The following is a 20,065-nucleotide window of genomic DNA, read 5'->3' on the forward strand; positions in this document are numbered from 1 at the left end:
ACTCAATATGCTGACCAAGACAGTAATTTATTTTATTATAAAACATAAACTAAACGTAACGTTTCAACTTTCTAGCAAGGTCTTCTTCAGACTCTGCACCAAGTACAAATGTAACAAGGTACAAAAACAGGACGATATATATTCTAATAGTCTGGAGGGGAGTAATGTTTGTGTATATATATCGTCCTGTTTTTGTACCTTGTTACATTTGTACTTGGTGCAGAGTCTGAAGAAGACCTTGCTAGAAAGTTGAAACGTTACGTTTAGTTTATGTTATTATAATAAAATAAATTACTGCCTTGGTCAGCATATTGAGTTTTTCATATCATGGAAACAAGGCTTAATGGTGTTATAAAAGAATTCTAATAAAAAATCATTTTTATTTTGAGAGTTGGGTGCATACAGAAGTCACCTTACAATTCTCAGATTACAAAACTTTTTTGTTATTTTTTCTGCAGTAAGAAGGCCCAATACTGAATACAGTGCGTTCGGCACAATGATCTTATATAAGAAAACAAGTGGCCACTTACTAACATAATGCAAATAAACATGTTAATTTATTGTATATTTATGAAATTCTGTATAAACTGTGGTAAATATTTTTTTAAATCAAAAAATATTGGCATAATAATACCAGGTTAACTACCGTTGGTTATAATACACATGGTAACTCTTGAAGCGATCACTGGCACCATTATTTTAGTTCTGATCGTAAACTGTCCACCTTTGAAGTATTGTCTGAGTAAATATGTTTATCTTCCTTAGAATATCGTCCTTGTACTCATTCGGACTCTAGTGAACCTGGAAAAAACTGGTAACGTGGCTCGACTTTTAAAGCTGTGTTTTTGGCTTCTCAGGTGGCACAAGTATGGATTCTATATTTTTGCTTAACTATTTGAAAGAAAGATTATATTGATATACCTACTAGGGCTGATGGTTTACTGAGAGTTAAGAAAAAAACTTCTGTTAAAGTTTAACCAGCATTTTGCTTCTCGATTAACTTTGTACGGTAAGATTTAAGGTGATTGTCAGCATGAATCAAAGTATCTAATTGGGATAATGTTGTTACTTAAATTCCTTTTTGAAATGAAGTTTTCTTCAGTACATATGGGAAATCATCAGCCGTGGCATGTGGACAAATTACTCTAGAGTTTGTCTTAGGGTTATACTAGGCAAGAATGCAATTTTAAATGAAGGAAGAGGTGGTGTAATATTTTGATGACACCTCGTATATTCTTAGGGTGAGCGATGGGAAAACAAGGAGTTTCCTCGAGTTTAGTAGTCAGGGCGAGGTCTTCTCATTGCTTCTTCCCTGAGGATCTGCAGATACGGCGATTCCTTTGAGTTCACAAACACCGACAGGTTGTGCTCTGGAGCCGTGGACTGAACGATACCGGCCGGTATCACTGGCTGCGGGGGTTCCCTGTTTCCGAGCCCCGTTGCCGGAGGCTGGTAAAAGAGTACCGGAGGTGTAGCCACTGATGTTGGGAAGTCGAGGACCTCGATGAGTGGAGCGTCGGGTCTTCCCTGGACTACTGGAGGGGTCTGGCTTGGCCTGGTCGGGGTAATGGCAATCGGGGGTCTTTGGGTTGAGGTAACTGGTCGTGGCACGCTAACGGCAGTCACTGGGCGCGTTATGGTAGTCACGGGTCTGGTAACGAAGGGTCTGTACTGGAACGGTGGGTAGTACGGGTAATACGGATAATATGGGTACTGGAACGGTATGGGAGAGGTCGGTATGGCGTAGACGACGGTGATGGCGAACGGACGGGACGGAGCGATGACGGTTCCGGTCGGCACCGGAGCCAGGACGGCACCCACAGGAATCGGCATTCGGAGCCCTTCGTGCACGACGGTGAATCCCGCAGGGAAGGCGATGGTGCTCTGGAGTGACGTCACGTACACCGGCTTCTTGAGGACGACGCGGACTGCGGGCATGGCCTCCGTGGTCGCCTGATGGGTCTGGATGGTGACGTAGGGCTTCGTGGGAGAGACGGCCGCGATGTGGGCGTTTTGGACGACGCGGAGGTTCTCATCGGCGATGACCATGAGCGGGACGGAGACCGTGGCTCTGTCGACGGTGTACGGCTTCTCTGCTAGGACCGTGAGCGACGGCATCGGTGGATAGTAGGGCGCTCCGTAAGGGTTTGAGAGCGACAGAAGAGGCGACCTGTAGTAGTACTCCGCCGTGCATCTTGTCACCACCGCCAATATAAATGTGATCTGTACAGAAGAGAAGAATAACAAATTAGCAATGAACATGGTACTATATCATATATCATCATTGACTCCATACATCAAACAGTAAAACAATTTTACGTGAAATCTTGAGTTTCGAGCAGAGCAATTCCGTACTCCCATTTCTTTGCTGGTTTACACACTCGGTGTTTAACAAACATTCATGAGAAACAAACGCAATGAAATTATTTAATTTAGTTTTTGGCATCGCTTTTTTGCCACTGTTGGCTAATCGTGGAGATGTTGATGAGAGACGATGTGATGAAATTGATGAAGAGACACTAGGAAAGAACGCCCAGGCCAGGATTCGAACCTGCGACCCCTGGCGTCGGAGCCCGCTGTGCTAGACACTCCTTCACGGAGGTCGACTAAGCGTATGTGCATGTTTTACCAAGGAATCGAACTAAGGATTACTGGCTAACGCCTCAGCCACGGAGGCTGTCACTAATGTTTGTACGACATTAGCTTTCATAACCGATTCTACCAATAGCTTCGGACCCCATTTCAAACTGTAGGGCCAGTCCCGGTTAATCTGTCTGTCATAAAGTGGAATGAAAACAAAATTTATAAATTTTACTATCTACTCCTTTGGTATATTGTAGCTCTCTTGAACTGAGTGAAGAGGAATCAGAGTGACAGGCAATAAGTTATTCATTAAACAAAGCATTAATCGTGTGGCAGTCATTGAGAAAGTAAATATATTGCCACCTGTGTGCTGCTGGATTATCAAATAAATCATTTACATTTCTTTAACGAAGGGACAATTTGATTCCAGTACCTTGCACCAGTAACTTAATTTCTGAAATTCGTGGTAAAAAGCATATGCTACATTTGGCTTCATAGTGGACAAATGTTGGTCGTAAGTACACGTTTCAACAGGAAAAGGCAAAGGAGCAGAATCTTTGTAAATGACGATGCAGATACTTCAGTGAGATGCCACAACAGCTGCATCGGCAGCAAAGGAAATTACTTTGGACACCTGTTGTGAAAGCCGGTTTATCATGAAGCGTTCGTTTTCCTTCTTACCAGGAAATTAGCGGACATTTATTGATATTACATGTTCAATCCGCTTGGAGGTCATCAATCCGTTTTCAAGGCTGCAACTCTAGTCCTTGTGTTGGTTGATATTTGTGTTGTACCTATTATATTCCTATTCGATTCTATTACTAAAATGAGGATATGATAACTGAGAACACAAGGTAAAATTAAACATGTTGTAAGAGATTTGCAGCTCTGTACATGTTGGCGCGTCTAGGATTTTCGAAAGGGGGGGGGGGGGGCGAGGGTACGTATACTTGTTAGTGGTTCGTAGTTATCCCTTGCTTTCTTTTCATGTCTTTGTCGTTCTTTTTTCCAGGAATATTGGGCCAAAGGGAGGGTTACGCCCCAACCAATCCCGCCCTCGGGATGTATGTAAGGGGTGATCTTCCACGTGGTACACCCAATTATTATTAATCATTATATTATATATAATATACATATATATATATAATACACACACACACACACACACACACATATATATATATATATATATATATATATATATATATATATATATATATATATATATGTATATTTGGTCCTTTCGTACTAAAACATTTAAAATAGTCAACCTCACTTCCACGTAGTACACCCTGAACTGCATTTTGCAGACAAACGAGACTCTGGCGACTGGCCCTATGGCCAGTATAATTCTGTGTGTTGTCCTGTTTTCTGTCCTTGTTTGTGCTGAGTGCCGCTTTACAGCCTCAGCTTTTAACCTAAGTCAGAATGTTTTAATATTTTAGTTGTTATTTGTAAAGGTAAGGGGCTGGACCCCGTATAATGTGACGGGTGCAAAATAGCCTAAGTGCTGACGCATCCAAAATTTTAAAATCAAATTCAAAATTCAATCCCGCCCTCCTTGGCACGACACTGGCTGTACATTTACGCTAGACTATGGAAACAGGCTGCGAACATATAATAAGGGGTCACGGGTTTGATACACAATGCAGGCACATTATGGTTGGGATCCCAATTTTCATTGTAGCTTCAAGTTTTGCAATATGAGTTTACAGTGATAATGGGTTTTAAACAGTGGCGGCTGGAAATAAATCAATATGATCATGCTCACCAATTAGCAGAACGCAGTCCTCAGAATGCTGAATTTCGTAATCGCGTTGAGACAGACACATAAATTATATTAACAGATAAAATACCCAATGTTCAAACTTCCGTTCGAACGCCACAACAAACCACTACTTGGACCTCGGGAGAGGAACCGCAGCTGACCAAATCGCTTCCGCGCATGCCCTTTCCAAACCACTGTGGTGACGCATGTGTCAGCGTCGATGCTGTCAAAGTCTCGACCAATCAGAGAAAAGTACTGCCTAAGTAGAATGGCATGACCACCCGCGTAACGCGAAGCGACGGGAGCTTCTGCAGCAGACGACATTTCCATTGCAATAGTACTGCTTCTAACGAGGAGCATGACTGTGCCGTGCGCCTGAGAAAAACGAAGAATTCGAAAGAAAAATAAGGCAAAAAAGAATGTCACAGTATGGATTTTATATTTTCATGTTAATAAGCACAAGTACGTTTTATTTTGCTGTAAAGTAGATCATGCCGAGCATGACTAGCATGACCGTCAGAGCCACTATTGGTTTTAAAAATAGCTGCAATAAGCTTTTCAAGACCAGGATCATTTATTTGTAAGACTGCCCAATACTGAGAAAAGTTGTTTCATAAATTTTATAACTTTTTTTTTTTTGGTCGAAAAAATCTGACAGTTAAGAATTGTATTAAAAATCTTTCTGCCAACACCGTACTTAAATTTCTTCACGATCGAACTCTACTTTTTTTTATTTATAGAATTTTAGAGAGTGGTCGTTTGCAAAACACCAAGTGACCGGCACATTTTTGTTCTCGCCACGATAATACATCCCCGAAAAGAATTGGTAACTGTGGATTAACGCAGAAATTTTAAAGAAACTCGTTTTTATGTACAGAAGGTATAATGGTTAATTTTTAATTGGAGTCCAAATTTGAGTATCTATAATTTTTAATCCGATAGTAATGTTAGAAAAAAGTAAGGAAGTTAAGCCTGGTCCACACAATGTTTTGTCGTAAGTCTTGCATGATAAGCTAAGATTGACATATAAGACTGACAAGACACGCTTTTCATGCTATTTTTCAATTATTTTCTCAGTCTTTTCCAAAAACACCATGGATGAAGAATTATTGACAAGTATAATTTCAGTGTGTATGATGAGAATGAGAAAATGCGCATCACTCACTGTGGTCTCGAAAGTGGTTACTTAAGAAGGACCAATTTGCTCCGTGAATTACGGTAGAAACATGAGGATAGGTATAATTAATTAAGTATGGATGTGGACACCTACTGTAAATAATTAACGCTAGTTACCCCAGAAATTGAAAAATCAAGTCATTACTCATCCAACAATAACGAGACCCGGTGCAAGATTTTTGCTTGAAAACAAAACTCCAGCCCATTCGTCTTTCCAGCGGTTATCAAACCTCACTCAGTTCATACAAAACGTCAAACTTTCCGTCCACACCTAATGTTTTGTTTGATCCGACTGCCATGATTAGAAAAAGGTTTTTAATCTGTAAAATTACGGTTGGGAAAGGGAGATAAAGGTTCTGAAAATGTTTTCAGTAAGGTGCAAAGAAAAGTGCTGATGAAATGCTTTTATTCAATGCTCGAGCAGGCCTCATCTCCAGGAAAATATCAACACGGGGCCAGCCCCGACACCTATTGACGTGTTGGGTGAGATGAGTGAAGGCAAGAGCTTTATAAAACCTTTTCTTGTTCCCCCAAAATAGGCAATAGTTGGGCCAGAGAGTTCGATGAACTAACCGATCTCTAACTACGCACTGGTAATAATCTGTTCTTTAAGTTATTCAATGATCTTTTTCTGTGGCTTCTGTATATAATGCGCGCGGACCGCAGAGAGAACGGTGGTTCTGCCGAATAGGTTTTGATGAAGTTCGTGTTTTCTCTCGCGGGTTTTGCTACATTATCTTGGGAACTATTGAGGCTGCAATGATTATATTATACTATATTATAGCTCTCGTTCTGCTCTACAAAATGATACTATACGATTTTTGTAGCTGTTCACGAAGAGTGAAAATCATTTGTTTTTCTGTTCATTTTTCTTTTTTTTTTAACAAAACATGAAAGAAATGGAGGTGGCGCAGTGGTAGCGTCGTTGCCTTGTAATCAAGGGGTTCCGGGTTCGATACCCGGTGGGCACACAGTGGTTCAGATTTCACTTTAAACTGTAAGTCCAGTCCCGATTAACCTTACTGTGCATAAAGTGGACTGAAAACACCAAATCGATCAATCAATCAATGAAAGAAAAGGGTGCTGAAGCGTCAAAGAGAGTGTAAAAAGGGGATGAATGCCCTAATCTCACGAGAAGGAGCAAAAAAGGTGCAACGAAGTACGTTTATTACTTCACTTCATGTCCTAAAATCCATATCTCAAACAATCGGTATGAAAACAGCTATATATTTGGAAAGGTGCTGCAACTTAAAATCCGTTGCCCAGTTATGATCATGTAAGACTGACGATAAAACATTACGTGTGTGGACCAGGCTTTATATCGGTGAAGTTGGGACTGACTGGATCAAGGCTATCGAACGAGAAACGCAAAACAAAAGCTAGTCGTGCATGAACAGCAAGCAGGGTAGTCTGGGTAAATTGGGTGCCGTGCGAAAAACACACTGCAGTGCATGACTAAGTGATAAGAATTGTTTGGTGTGAGTTTGGGCTACCCGGTTTCTTGAACGTGTACGTATATGTACGTGTGCATAACTATATTTTATTAATTTTGAACATGGATTGTGCTCAAGCAAGGGGACACTTGTTAAAACTGCAGCAAGATTGTCCCAGCGAAAGGAGAAATTTTGAAGTAGGAAGCAGGGCAGTGTGGACCTAGTGAGTACTATTATTATTATATTTCTTGATTCCACTTGATTTTAGATTTACTATTTTTGGATAAAGACACGAATATATTAATAATTAATGCAAGAAGTTTAAGACGATAAAATCAACGCCATTGAAAAGCTTGTTATTTCGTCATTCCCACGTTTTATTCCTGCACAAGACGGTGCTGGGGAGCTGATCTTCGTATTGCATAGATAAATATGCAACAAATGTTAATTTAATTTAAATACTGGTTCTACAGAAAGAGAGATAGGTTTTAATAGAACAAAAAATTGTACTCTTGACCATCTGTAACCCCTTGAGAAATTGAAATATTTGCATGGTTAATGAAGATTTTGTTGTTTATGACCATTTTCAGTTATTTTTAGCTCGCGGAAATGTGTTAATGTTAAGTAAAGTACGTCTGTTACCTTATATTAGCCTGAAACTTTACCGTGAAGCAGAACAGTCCGAGCCAAGTGAATATAGCACACAAAAACAGCATTCCACTACAGCAGCTATAATTTTAGGTTGTTAGGTTAGGATTGCAAGGTTTGGTACTGATAGTTATTTTCGAGGTGTTCTATCGCTATTTTAATGTGTATACAAACAGTTTTTACTAACAAAAACGGCAAAAGTATTCCAAAATTGCAGGTTTTGGCTTACGTGGACCACACTTTGGGATCAAAATATCTCCGTTATTTGTGCCTTCCTAACGCTGAAACCACTTCTATATTACGTAAAACATTGAAATCTGTCGATTATATAAAATCGACGTGATTCTCGATGGTGTACAGTAGGTCAGCGGCTCGGTTCCCTTGACCCTCTGTAACCCCTGGAGAAAAGTGAAATATTTTGCATGGTATATGAAGATTTTGTTGTTCATGAACGTTTTCAGTTGATTTTAGCTCTCGGAAATGTGTTCTTGTGAAGTAAAGTACGTCTCTTACCTTAGCGTGTTACTTTACCGTGTTAGTAGAACAGCCCGAAGGTTTTGCGCAAGTGAATATAACGACTTTCCACAACATCAGCTATAATTTTACGTAGTTAGGTTAGGTTTAGTACTGATAGTTATTTTCGACGTATTCTTTCGCTATTTTAGTGTGCATACAAACAGTTTTTACTAACAAAAAGTGGCGAATATACTCTAAAATTGTAGGTTTTAACTTACGTGGGCCATTCTTTGGGATCAAATATCTTCGTTATTTGTGCTTTCCTAAAGTTGGAACCACTTTTACATTACGTAAAACATTGAAATCTGTCGATTAAAAGAAAATTCGACGTAATTCTCGAGGTGGTACAGTGGCTAAGCGGCCCCAATTTTTCCAAAGGGCCTTTTACACCCTTTGTTGTAAAGTTTTAAGTAAGAATTTTAGATAAGGGGATATTTCCCGGTATACATTGAAGAGAGCAAGATGGCCTAAAGTGCCGATGCATCCAAACAATTTTAATTCAATCAATCAATTTAAAGTACAATTAATCACAACATAATAAACTATAATCTGATGCGAAACACACTGTATATTCATATGCAAACCGACTCATGTATCGTGTATCGTACAAGGCCCTCTCTGAAAGGAGGTGACTTATACCGAAAAACTTTTAGCCTTGAAGTAAAATAAATGAAAATTACATTAGCAATTAATTACCTTTTCCACAGTGCTTCGGTAGTTAAAACCACCAAAGGTCGCCGATTAACCTTTCTGTGATTAAAGTAGACTTAAAACTAAATTAAAAGCTAACTCTGTGGAACAATACCCCTTTGTGAGCCAAGTCATGTTATGCGACTTTTCGTTGTTTGGGGCTTGTTTGGCACATCGAATCCCATCGCTGCTGTTTTCTGGCTTACGAGGCCGGAGTCCTCTACTTCTCCTTTTCAAGTAGCTCTCCCTAAATGTCCACACGATGCTGGGTTAACAATGATTTTTTACCTCACCGTGAGTCGAGCCCGAGACTACTCGAACCAAAGGCGAGAGTCCTTACCACTTGGCTACACGAGAGCGTACTTGCAATAAACTTCAAAAATATGTAGTGATATATATATTTCTCTACTTTGCAAAATATTTTAAATTTAATATTGATATAAATATGAAAAACAATTTAATTTTGTTAATAAAATGTGAGGTTAATTGACATCGTCGAAAACACAATCTACTTTTTTTTTATCTCCTCGTGCCAGTCACGTAGAGTGTATAGGGCCTATTATGATAGTGTAGTCGTCCACCTAAGCCTAAACCTAACCTAAGTTTCCTAAGTGGAACCTAAAGTTCTTTATCAACATATTATCTCAATTTGTTTATACAGTATCTGACTCCAGAACTGAAGCAGAAATATTAAAACAGAAAGTATTGGTCAGAAACGATGCAGGTTAATCCTTCTTAAACAGCAAGAAGTTTTAAGAGGGGTGGACTATCGAGGATTGATCGATTTTAGATTAACGCCTCATCAATGATTGCTCTGTCACACTGATGTATTTAAAATGTACAGTATTATCCAACTAACCAGGGTAGGTCAGATCTAATCATGATACATTACATAAGATAAAAATACGAGAGTTGACAGATAATAATCCGGACAGATTTTATTTGTCCACAATGAAGGCATGTATTTCAATGGTTGGCATTTCATTTTTCAACATAGTCCCCTAACACTTCCACACATTTCTTCCAACGGTCCACGCGTTTTCGTATTACCTCAGTAAAGAAATCTTTGGACTGGGTCCTGAACCACTCGAGAACTGCACTCTGAACCTCATCATCGTCACTAGGGCTAGAATTTTAATGCAAATGCATCTTTTTTTTTTTTGGTAAGGCGGAAACATTGCATAAGTAGATAGAAATGTGTTTTACACGTAAATGAATTAATTGGGATGCCTTTGTTATGACATGTTTTTGAATTTTTAAGCCTTTTTGGAGTAAAGGTAATTTTTTTAAACCATTTAAGTCATTTTTCGGCCTTTTAAAAGTAATTTTATGCATTTTTCTACACTTTGGTGAAAGAAGGGGCATTTTATATGCAAATGTAACCCTTTGAAGGTTTGCCTTCAGCGCAGTTCTGAATAACTGTTTGAAGAAACAAAGGAATTCTGTGCAGCATTGTTGACACAAGCTGTTGTGTTACAATTCAGTTCAAACAATGTGATTTACCCCTCGATCAGTAAATATATTATCACCAGACGGATTATTGTTAAAAAAACAAGGGGTACAAAGTTTTGTTCCCCTGTATCTGACATTTTGTCAGCGAAGCAATTTGCACTCTATGGAATTGAAAGTGACTTAACAGCAAATTCTATTGTTCATTTCAAGTACGGTCCTCTTGTGTCGGTGAAAGTCGGGAGAAATATTTCGGTGTACAAGGCTCTCTTGTCCGAAAACCGACAATCATTCACTTTTGAAAATTTTCAAATGATTTTCGTTGTGTACTGCAACTCGGTACTTAAAGTGTAAAAGATGACAAAAGGTGAACTCTGTTACTTGTACTACCATACGCAATTAACATGTGATAGATACTGTAATAATTTGTAATTTGAATTTCTCTTGGTACTTTATAAATTTGTTTTACAAATCTTTCAGAAATGTTAGGTCATTCTTCTACGTTTATGGGGAATTTTCTTGCATGTATCAGGTCATAAATGCATTTTTTAAAGGTCATTTATTGGCAATTTTAAGGCCATCAAAATCCTAGCCCTGATCATCATCAACCTCACAATATTGTCCTCCCAATGCTTCTTCAGGGGGCCAAACACATGAAAGTCACTAGGTGCGAGATAGGCAGGATGAAGAAGTAACTATGTCCCAGCCCAGTTTTGTTATGCAGGAGATGGTCAGATTGGCGGTGTGTGGCCGTGCATTGTCATATTGCAGAATGACTCCTTTGGTGGACAGTCCAGATCTCTTCTTGTGAATAGCATGGCGAACACTGCCACAGAGCAAGTCAGAGTAGTGTGCAGCATTAACAGTTTGTCCCTTGTGTAGGAAATCAACATGGACGACGCCAAGGTAGTCCCAGAAAACAGATGCCATGACCTTTCCCGCGAACGGCTGTGTTCTGAACTTTTTGGGTGGAGGAATCTAACATCTTCACGGCCTTCCCGAAAGAGTTTACATCATTCAAACACTGATGAACGTGCCATTGTGTCATCTTTAAAGATCGCCACGAGTCGTCGATAAATGTCTGAGGTAGTTGCACCCTCTTTCACAAGAAATTGCATGATTATATGCTGTTCCACTGACACTGAGATGTCCTTCTCCGCCATCTTGCAAATTTTGGCGGGAAATTGAGGCTGACGGTTACAACTTTCTCCACTGAATGGCGACACCATACATACCACTATATGACAGTATCAGTTGTCTGGCTGCAATCACGGCCCTGATATAAAATCTGTCCGGATTATTATTTGTCAACCCTCGTAGTATTGCACTGAATTACGTATAAACTCTTGATTTTCTATCAGTTGCAATGCTAATATATCCATTGTAGTCTATACGGGGTGCAAGAGGAAGGGGGCGGAAATTACACGTACTTTGTTCTATCCAATGGCATTGCAGTGTATTTACAAGTTAGTTAAGTAATACATTCGGCGTTAATAATAATTTTACGTATATTTTTATTTAGCATCGCTTTCTTCCACTTGTTGCTGATCGCGATGATGAGGATGAGTGATGATTAGAGGAACTTGATGAAAGGACACGCATGCCCAGATCTGGACTCGAACCCAGAAACGTCGGTGGCGAGATGAAAAGGCCACCACTTAACCGAGTTAAACATAAAAATACACACATTTATCATAAGGCTGTTAGGCTGTGAAATCATCCGCAAAGAGGGAACCGTAAACTTCGTCCAAACTTTCAGCAGACTCATACACCACTTCATTCAGAATATTCGTTAGATCTTCCCCTGCCAAGCTGATTGATAGAGAAAACAGCAACGTAACATAAGAGAAATATAAATGTATCCCCACATGTCCTCGCGAAATTGTGCTTTGCTGAAATTCTTGTTTTCATGTGCAGGCAAATTCAATTATAAACACACGTACAAAATAGATATTTCTACCGATATAAAGCAGCTCGTTTTGAGCAGAAAAGGGCATCTAGGAGGTGTTATTGTACACAAAAATAGCAAAAAATAAAAAGAATGATTAGTGAAAACATTAAAGTTGAAGAACAGACGTTTTCGTTCTCCATAAGGAATACATGCGAGCGGCAACACATGTCTTAATGAATATTTTAATAAACTCTGCATAGTTTAAAATTGACTTCAAAATCCACTCACAACTGCAGCCCGACGAGAAGTGTATAATCTAGAACTCGGCAATTTTTTCCTAAGAATCGCGTGTATTTTAATAGAATTGAAATAGGTTTGCACCCCATGCGAACTGTACTTCGTCATCGCAAGAATAAATATACCTAGGTTAATACCCTAGTAATAGATTATCTGAAGCGAAAATGAAAAATTCATTACCAAAAAAAAAAAACGAAATAGCAACGGCGTTATTCTGAAGCTGTGAATTTCTGGGTGTTCTGGTGCAGTCTAAATATCTGCAAACGGCTCTATCCTGGGATAGAGACCAGATATTTTCGCTGCTGACTGAGCAGTTTGAACACGATTGGGTAGATACTTGATGAGAGGAAGTAGCGGGCTCTGGGCTAGAGAGCTAGAAAACAGTTGGTTGTATTCGAAGCGCTTACCACGTGTTATCCCAATCATAGCCTTCTAGCAGACTTTGATAACAAAGGACTGTCGCGTCAGAGTTTAATATAATACATACTCTGTATAATATATTTCCACTCCCGCGGTTCTCATTGTTCATATTCGTTGTCTAATTGGCACAGTGTTGTGTAGTTAGTTCTTGTAAAAATAATAATAAAATAAAATAGAGGGAGAAATGCAAATAATGTCTTGTGGTGGATAATATATCAATTATGTACTTGTAACTTTGCAGTGGAGTGGCGTGGCTTTTTCAAAAGTGTTACCGGCTATCAGTACGACAATTATGCCTGCTAGACGTTATCACCCCCCCCCCCCCCCACCCCGGTGATTTAGCCACAAACACTCCTAGAAGGAACTACCACTCATGAGACAGTTACCACGAAAATACAATGAATAGTGGTAGACACTTGTCAATTCTTCATCTGTCTCTGTTTTTTTGGAAAGAGGTGTGAAGGGGAAGAAGAAGATACACATTTTTCTCGGGTCAGTTTGATGTTTGTGTGGTGAGCACTGAGCACACGACAGACCTCCGCTCCTTTGTGAAAGGGAAGCCCAGCTGTATGTACTATTGTTGTTGCCAACTTCGTATTTTGGAGAAAGGTTTATCCAAATCAAACCAAGGAACTATATATTTCGTCTATTACCTAACTGGTCTCAGTTGTAGTTCAATCCCCTTGGCTTTGCAGTCTACCTCTAGTTGCTTCACAGAAATGGTATTCCTATCTTTTCTGCCAATCCGATATGACAACACTGGCTGATCCGGTAGGTCTGAACGGCAACAGGGCCCCTTAACAGGCATAATAATAACCCCATAACACACTATGGCCCAAAGTCCTTCCCCGTTCTTTCCTTGCATTGGCGCCCTGTTCTCCCTTGTTGACTCTTCAGAGTAGCGGAACGGCCTCCGTCTTCGCTTCTGTCGGCTGCAGAAAAAATGTCCAAGGCAATATCTACTCGACGGCAACGGTGTTCATTAACGTATTTAACAATGTTGTCAATTTATTGAAACTACTTTCTAATTCTTTACATTTTGCTGTTACCTGCGGTAACACCGGCTACATGCACGCCACGCCTCTGTAACTTTGTTATTTAAGGTGTTATTTCTAACATTTTTGGCTAATCACGCCCATGAGAGATGAGATGATGAAATTCATGAAGAAACACTCGCAAAGAACATTCGAGACTTGTACCAGGAAAACTTACGTGACGAGATATAAAGGCCACCTCTTACTGTATGTAAGCGTATAACAGTTTCGTCACTATACGCAACATTCGCGATCGGTTTTTGAATGTATTTTCCCTGTAATCGTCGCCCGAGCACGCTGATTGCCATCGGACAGCCATATCGCTACAGATGGTCGGGTCCCAGCTTCGAGTGCTTGTGTAGTCATGAGTGTCTGTCTCTTCATCAATTGTATTAAATTTTCATTCATCCTCACCATTGCGATTAGCCTAAAGACGACAAAAAGATAAAAATGCATATTGCCGTAAAAGCATATGAGAAGATGTGGACGTAGAGCCCCACACATTCAGTCTCAGCCATTTGGGGATATGATGTGATCAACAGCATGCTCCTACCGCCAAAAACCAAATTATTATTGGCTGGTCGCTCCACGCTGAAAAAAAAACCACTTGGATGGACACACGCCGGGAATCGAACCCGGTTCTCCCTTTTGGCTGTCAGATTCTCTCTCTGAGGAGGCAGAAAAGCCACGTAGCATAGGGAAAATACAAAAGTAAGAAATGTATCATCCGCGTATAGGACACTATTTTTACGTTGAGAAAGAAAATCACATCTATACATGACATCAAACGTACGCACTCTTCGCAACTTTCTGACAATCCCGTTGCACTTAATGTTGTTCTTACCTTGGTTAATACGGCGATAGGATCAGTCATTAAAAATGATTTATACACCAAGATCATTCAGGTTCACCTTCACATGCTACAATGCACTAGTGGGAAAATTACACTGCTGCGAAACAAAAATTAACCTTAGGAATGTCGATACGGCGAATGTTGCACACTGACCTTGTTAGCAAACTAACGAAGCAACACTAGTGTAAGGGCTGAGGAACCGACCAGCCGATGGGGAGGACAGTTATTCGTGGTCCCAACGTGCTTGGACTTCTGCCAAAGCGGCAAGGTTCTTGAATGCTAAACATGACGGAACAGTTATGAACGGAGCTCCAGTTCATTGTCTTCTCTATTAATGCGTCGTAGGCCTGGAAAGGGGGCCAACAACATAGCCCCTCCTTGGAAAGTTTTGAAACTTTCACTTCAGAAATGGAATTTCAAAATAATGCCTCGGGTGGTTTTGTGCAAGGGTTTTTCTTTCATCATGTCTGCTGCTGTTTTGACGACAACTTCTTACCCTTATGAGAAAGCCGAAAATAATTGCTTGTTTCACAACTATGGAACTTCGTGCCCTAGCTGGGATTGGAAACCAGGATACATTGATTGCCAATCTGAGATACCTATTGTACAAGTAAGAGCATTCTGATGATTGTTCAACAATACATGTGGTTCAGTAGCTATGGCGGAAGGAAGCAGGGAGACCTTACGCTCTTGGTCCCTACAGTCAACAGGAAACGAGAAAGGCAAGATAAATAACTGCTCTTTTAGCCAAATTACCCATTTTAGTGTGATAATAGTCATATCTAGTTCGCTGCATTTTTTGACACTAGGTGTAGTGCAGGTGTATCCCGGTGTCAGGCTGCTGCAAGGAAATGACGTTCAACCAAGTAGACGAATAGATGTGTTCAATCCTGTCTGCTGCGTTAAACGTTCATTTGATTAGTTAGCACGCACCACGTGATCATACACCACACGCTACACTGCTCCAGAACGTAGTGTAAACGATGCAGACACCAAATACACTGCTTGGCACCAAATCAATGAAGTAGACGAGTGGGTGTTGCACCGTGTAACCAACAAGACGCGCTGCAGAGAGAGTCAAAAAGTGCAGCTAACTAGACGAGGCTAGTGATATTAAATGTGACTGCCTCTCCGGGAAATAATCGTATCTCCCCGCTCATTTCTTTCTAGCTCTAGCACCAATAAATGTGGACAAGAGTAAATAAACAGGAATGACCCAAAATTCGAACAAAATATTTACGAATAACATCTCTTTAGCTGGCTTCTGTAAGAGAGTCGCTAAGTGGGCTATACAGTGGCAGTGTTCGTAGATTCGATTTTTGTTTGTAGATTGTGTTGATATGAATCTCTTTATCATCAGTTCATTATTCATCCTCATTGTTGCGATTAAGGTAGTGAGGGAGACAAAGGGGGAGGGGGAAGGAAAAGAAGCTAGCGACAGGATCCGAATCATCCAAGTTATATTTGATCATATTCCGCTTTGTCCTGTAAATACAGGTAATGCTTGGCTTTTAAATATACTTTCTAAGATTTTCAAGATAGTAGGCGGGTGAGTAGTAGCAAACCTAACATGAGAAATGATAGAACACCATAAGTGAAGGAGAATGGAGTATGAATTTATTTTAGAACAGAGTCTTGGACAACTGCAGATGAGCCACATCATCCTTGTGGCCCTACGCACGATGTAACTACGTCACACTGTCTTATCGTTTGTTCTTTACTCTAAAAATATATAAATATATTGGAAAATAGTAACAAAAGTAAAAATTTAGGATTACAATGCACGATAGAGAAAATCTGATATCAAATAAGTTGAATCAAACCCTTTATAATGCGTGTATTACTACGTTGCATATTTATAGCAATAGATCAACCACAGATATGGTGAAGTATTATATTAATTTGATTGATTGAGAGTAGTACAGTGTCCCGGGTTCACAAACCGAAAATGAGGCTCGGTGAGGCTCGCCTTAATGGATTTCTCTCGTAAGGCATGAGCCTCATTTTCTCGCAGTGTTGCCAGCTCACCCCAAGAATATTCCACCATGTGATATTTTACAAGCGAAGCTAACCTACGAATGGGAGTTGGCAACACTGGCAACATCAATTGCGGTTCAGTGTTGCCAACTCACCTCAAGAATATTTCACTATGTGATATTTTACAGGCGAAGCTAATTTATAGTAGTAGGTGGAAGGGGCGATCCTGGGGCAGTCTTTTGACCTACTTTTTATTTTACAGTGTTGCCAACTCACCTCAAGAATATTTCACCATGTGATATTTTACAGGCGAAGCTAACCTACGAATGGGAGTTGGCAACACTGGCAACATCAATTGGCGATCAGTGTTGCCAGCTCACCTCAAGAATATTTCACCATGTGATATTTTACAAGCGAAGCTAACCTACGAATGGGAGTTGGCAACACTGACTAGTGGAGGTAGCCGGGTTCACCAGCATTAATTGGCGATCAGTGTTGCTAACTCACCCCAAGAATATTTCACCATGTGATATTTTACAAGCGAAGCTAACCTACGAATAAGAGTTAGCAACACTGATTAGTGTAATCAGCTCAGTTGAGCGCCATCAATTGGCGATCAGTGTTGCCAACTCACCCCAAGAATATTTCACCATATGATATTTTACAGGCGACCTACAAATGGGAATTGGCAACACTGACTAGTGGAGGTGCACGGGTTAAGTGCCATCAATTGATGTTGCCAGTGTTGCCAACTCACCTCAAGAATATTTCACCATGTGATATTTTACAGGCGAAGCTAACCTACAAATAGAAGTTGACAACACTGGTAACATCAATTGCGATTCAATGTTGCCAACTCACCTGAAGAATATTTCACCATGTGATATTTTACAGGCGAAGCTAACCTACAAATAGAAGTTGACAACACTGGTAACATCAATTGCGGTTCAATGTTGCCAACTTACCTGAAGAATATTTCATCATGTGATATTTTACAGGCGAAGCTAACCTACAAATGGGAGTTGGCAACACTGACTAATAGAAGTGGCCAGGGTTGCGTCCGAATCAGCAGCAGATGTCACCTAGAGCGCTGTTCCATCCGGGACTCAGCCAATCTCTGTTGTCCGAATTTGCGGTAGACGTGGAGTCGGAGGGAAGAGCAGAGAGGCGCGACAGATGCACGCTTGAACTCGCTGTGACGCTGCGCTTGGCAGCCATATTCTAATTTTCACTTTGTACAGACAACATTTACTGATTAGAGGATGTAAAACTCTATATTTTAATATTTTTTCGATAATACTGAATGCAGAAAACGTAAATGATGAAATAGCGTGTTATATTTTTAATGTGAGTAGTTAGGTGGAAATCATTGTCATGTTTGTTTGCGCCCCAGAGCGCGGTGGGTGAAGTTCGGGCTGACACCTGGCGGGAAAAGTGACAGCCGTACTACAAGGGGACATGCAGATTCGGACGACTTGGACGCGACTTCGAGTGCACGCGAGAGCAACGGGGAAGAATGGGATGGAGCGCTTGCCAATCCGGACACGGCTTTTGTAAACCTCTCTCGGGAACGATGTGCCACACACGCGCGCGCGCGCCTATCGGCAGATTACGTTTCGCGTATTTATTCGTTGCGCTGACACAGCGTGATGAGTAAATAATGCATTTTCTTATTTTTGAAGTACGAATGCACTTTATCGTAATCTTCCAAGTCCCGGGGACACTAATGTTTGTATATCGTGACTTTTGTAAACCTCTCTCGGGAACGATGTGCCACATACACGTGCGCGTGCTGGCGCCTTTTTTTATTTCTGTATTATGGCGCAAACACATCTAGAAAAACTACAATTTTGTCCCCTCTCCTCTCTGCGTGTGCTATCAATGTTGACACAATAACGCAAATTCAACAATACGTAGGCTTTGGGACGACGGAAGTTACACAACGGCAAGCCTCGTCAGTACACCTACCCCCAACATCCGGAGTGTGCAAGTACATAATAGCGGGCTGCTTGGGCGTATACAATTTGTTTTGTTTATATTTTGTTTCAGAGCGGGCGAGATGCCCGAAGATTATTAGATATCTGGAGCATGCAGGCACACAACAGCGAGCTGGGATGGAAGATCGTCAGCACATCCGGAGCGTGCAGGTACATAATAGCGAGGTGCTTGGGCGTTAGCGTGGCTTCGCCGGATGCAATACACACGATGCTTAGGTTACAACAGGTTGTTAACATTAGCTTTGGGGGAAGAATGTTTTAGAGAAGATTGTCTCAGAACATTTTCATAGTTTTACACCTCTATTAGATTGGTAGAAAAATATATTAGTGGGCAATAAAATCTGAAGAAGATTTGTGTCTAGCAAAAATAAGCTAAATAGAATTACACATGCATACAATATTTTTTTTTTTCTATCTACAATCATATTTTTCTTATATATTTTTTTAATTTTTTTATAGGGTTGATTAAAGCACATATTTGAGGAAGACAACACTACCCATATATAAATAAACCCCTCAAACTAACACCAATTAGAATTAGCTCATAAGGCATTTTTTTTTGTTTTGTAAACACTCTACCACCAACAGATCACATATAAATAAACATACCCCGAAAAAAAATGCGCTCCATGAAAAGTTGCCCTGTGTGTAAAAGAACTATATCAAGCAAAAATTTTGCAAGACATTGTCGCACCTGCGTGCCAGGCAAGCATTTGGCTGCCACCGAACTGTGTTCCGGATGCAATAAACACATTACAATTGCGTATGCCAAGAAGCATAAGCTTATTTGTCTAAGCGAAAATACATCTGGGGCCCAGCCTTCGACCTCCACCAAGAGGAAGGCAGAAGCAGCCTCCATCAATGCACCACTCGCCAAACGCATCAAGCCTGCGATAAAAGCAGACCGGTCTGCTTTCGGAGGAATATTAGGAGATTACGTCCGATTGTCGGATGACTCTTGCGATGTTCGTAGCTTTTTAGAGGAGAAGCGAGCAGAGATAGTTTCTATTCTTAGTAATGCACTGGCTACGCACTCCTCCACTAAATTCTACGCATCGCTACGTTGCCAGTACAAGAAGCCGTCTGATGAAATTTACAGCTTCTGCCACAACACCAAGGCGAAGACGCTGCATCTGGCGGATGTCGACAACCTCGAGGTTATTTACAACAAGTTTGTCGAGGAGCTGGTGGCAAAGCAAGAAGAACATCAAGCCAAGGGCTCGGGGGGTTCGCTGTGTGGTGAGCCTCACGAACTGCGCGTCAAACTTTGCAAGTTTGTGCCTCTCTCCGCCTCCAGCTACGTCCCCTTACCAAAAGCAATTGAGGCAAAGAA

The 20,065-nt window shown here is 40.6% G+C and overlaps 1 protein-coding gene and 1 long non-coding RNA gene across 2 annotated transcripts in view; one reads left to right on the top strand and one right to left on the bottom strand.

The window, feature by feature from the left end:
• Positions 1-360: 360 nt before the first annotated feature.
• LOC146002561 (uncharacterized) overlaps positions 361-20,065 on the bottom strand; it is a 79,395-nt gene continuing 59,690 nt past the window's right edge. The window contains exon 2 of the mRNA XM_083140492.1: positions 361-2,223. Within this exon, the coding sequence (XP_082996618.1) occupies positions 1,276-2,223 (948 nt within the window). The 3' untranslated portion in view covers positions 361-1,275. The remainder of the gene's footprint in view (positions 2,224-20,065) is intronic.
• The window catches only part of LOC146002562 (uncharacterized), a 503,824-nt gene continuing 490,717 nt past the window's right edge, over positions 6,959-20,065 (top strand). Inside the window, exon 1 of the long non-coding RNA XR_014443725.1 lies at positions 6,959-7,183. This is a non-coding gene — a long non-coding RNA (uncharacterized LOC146002562). The remainder of the gene's footprint in view (positions 7,184-20,065) is intronic.

Source organism: Lepisma saccharinum, chromosome 18 (genome assembly GCF_977018435.1).
Source record: "Lepisma saccharinum chromosome 18, izLepSacc3.1, whole genome shotgun sequence".
Lineage (NCBI taxonomy): Eukaryota > Metazoa > Arthropoda > Insecta > Zygentoma > Lepismatidae > Lepisma > Lepisma saccharinum.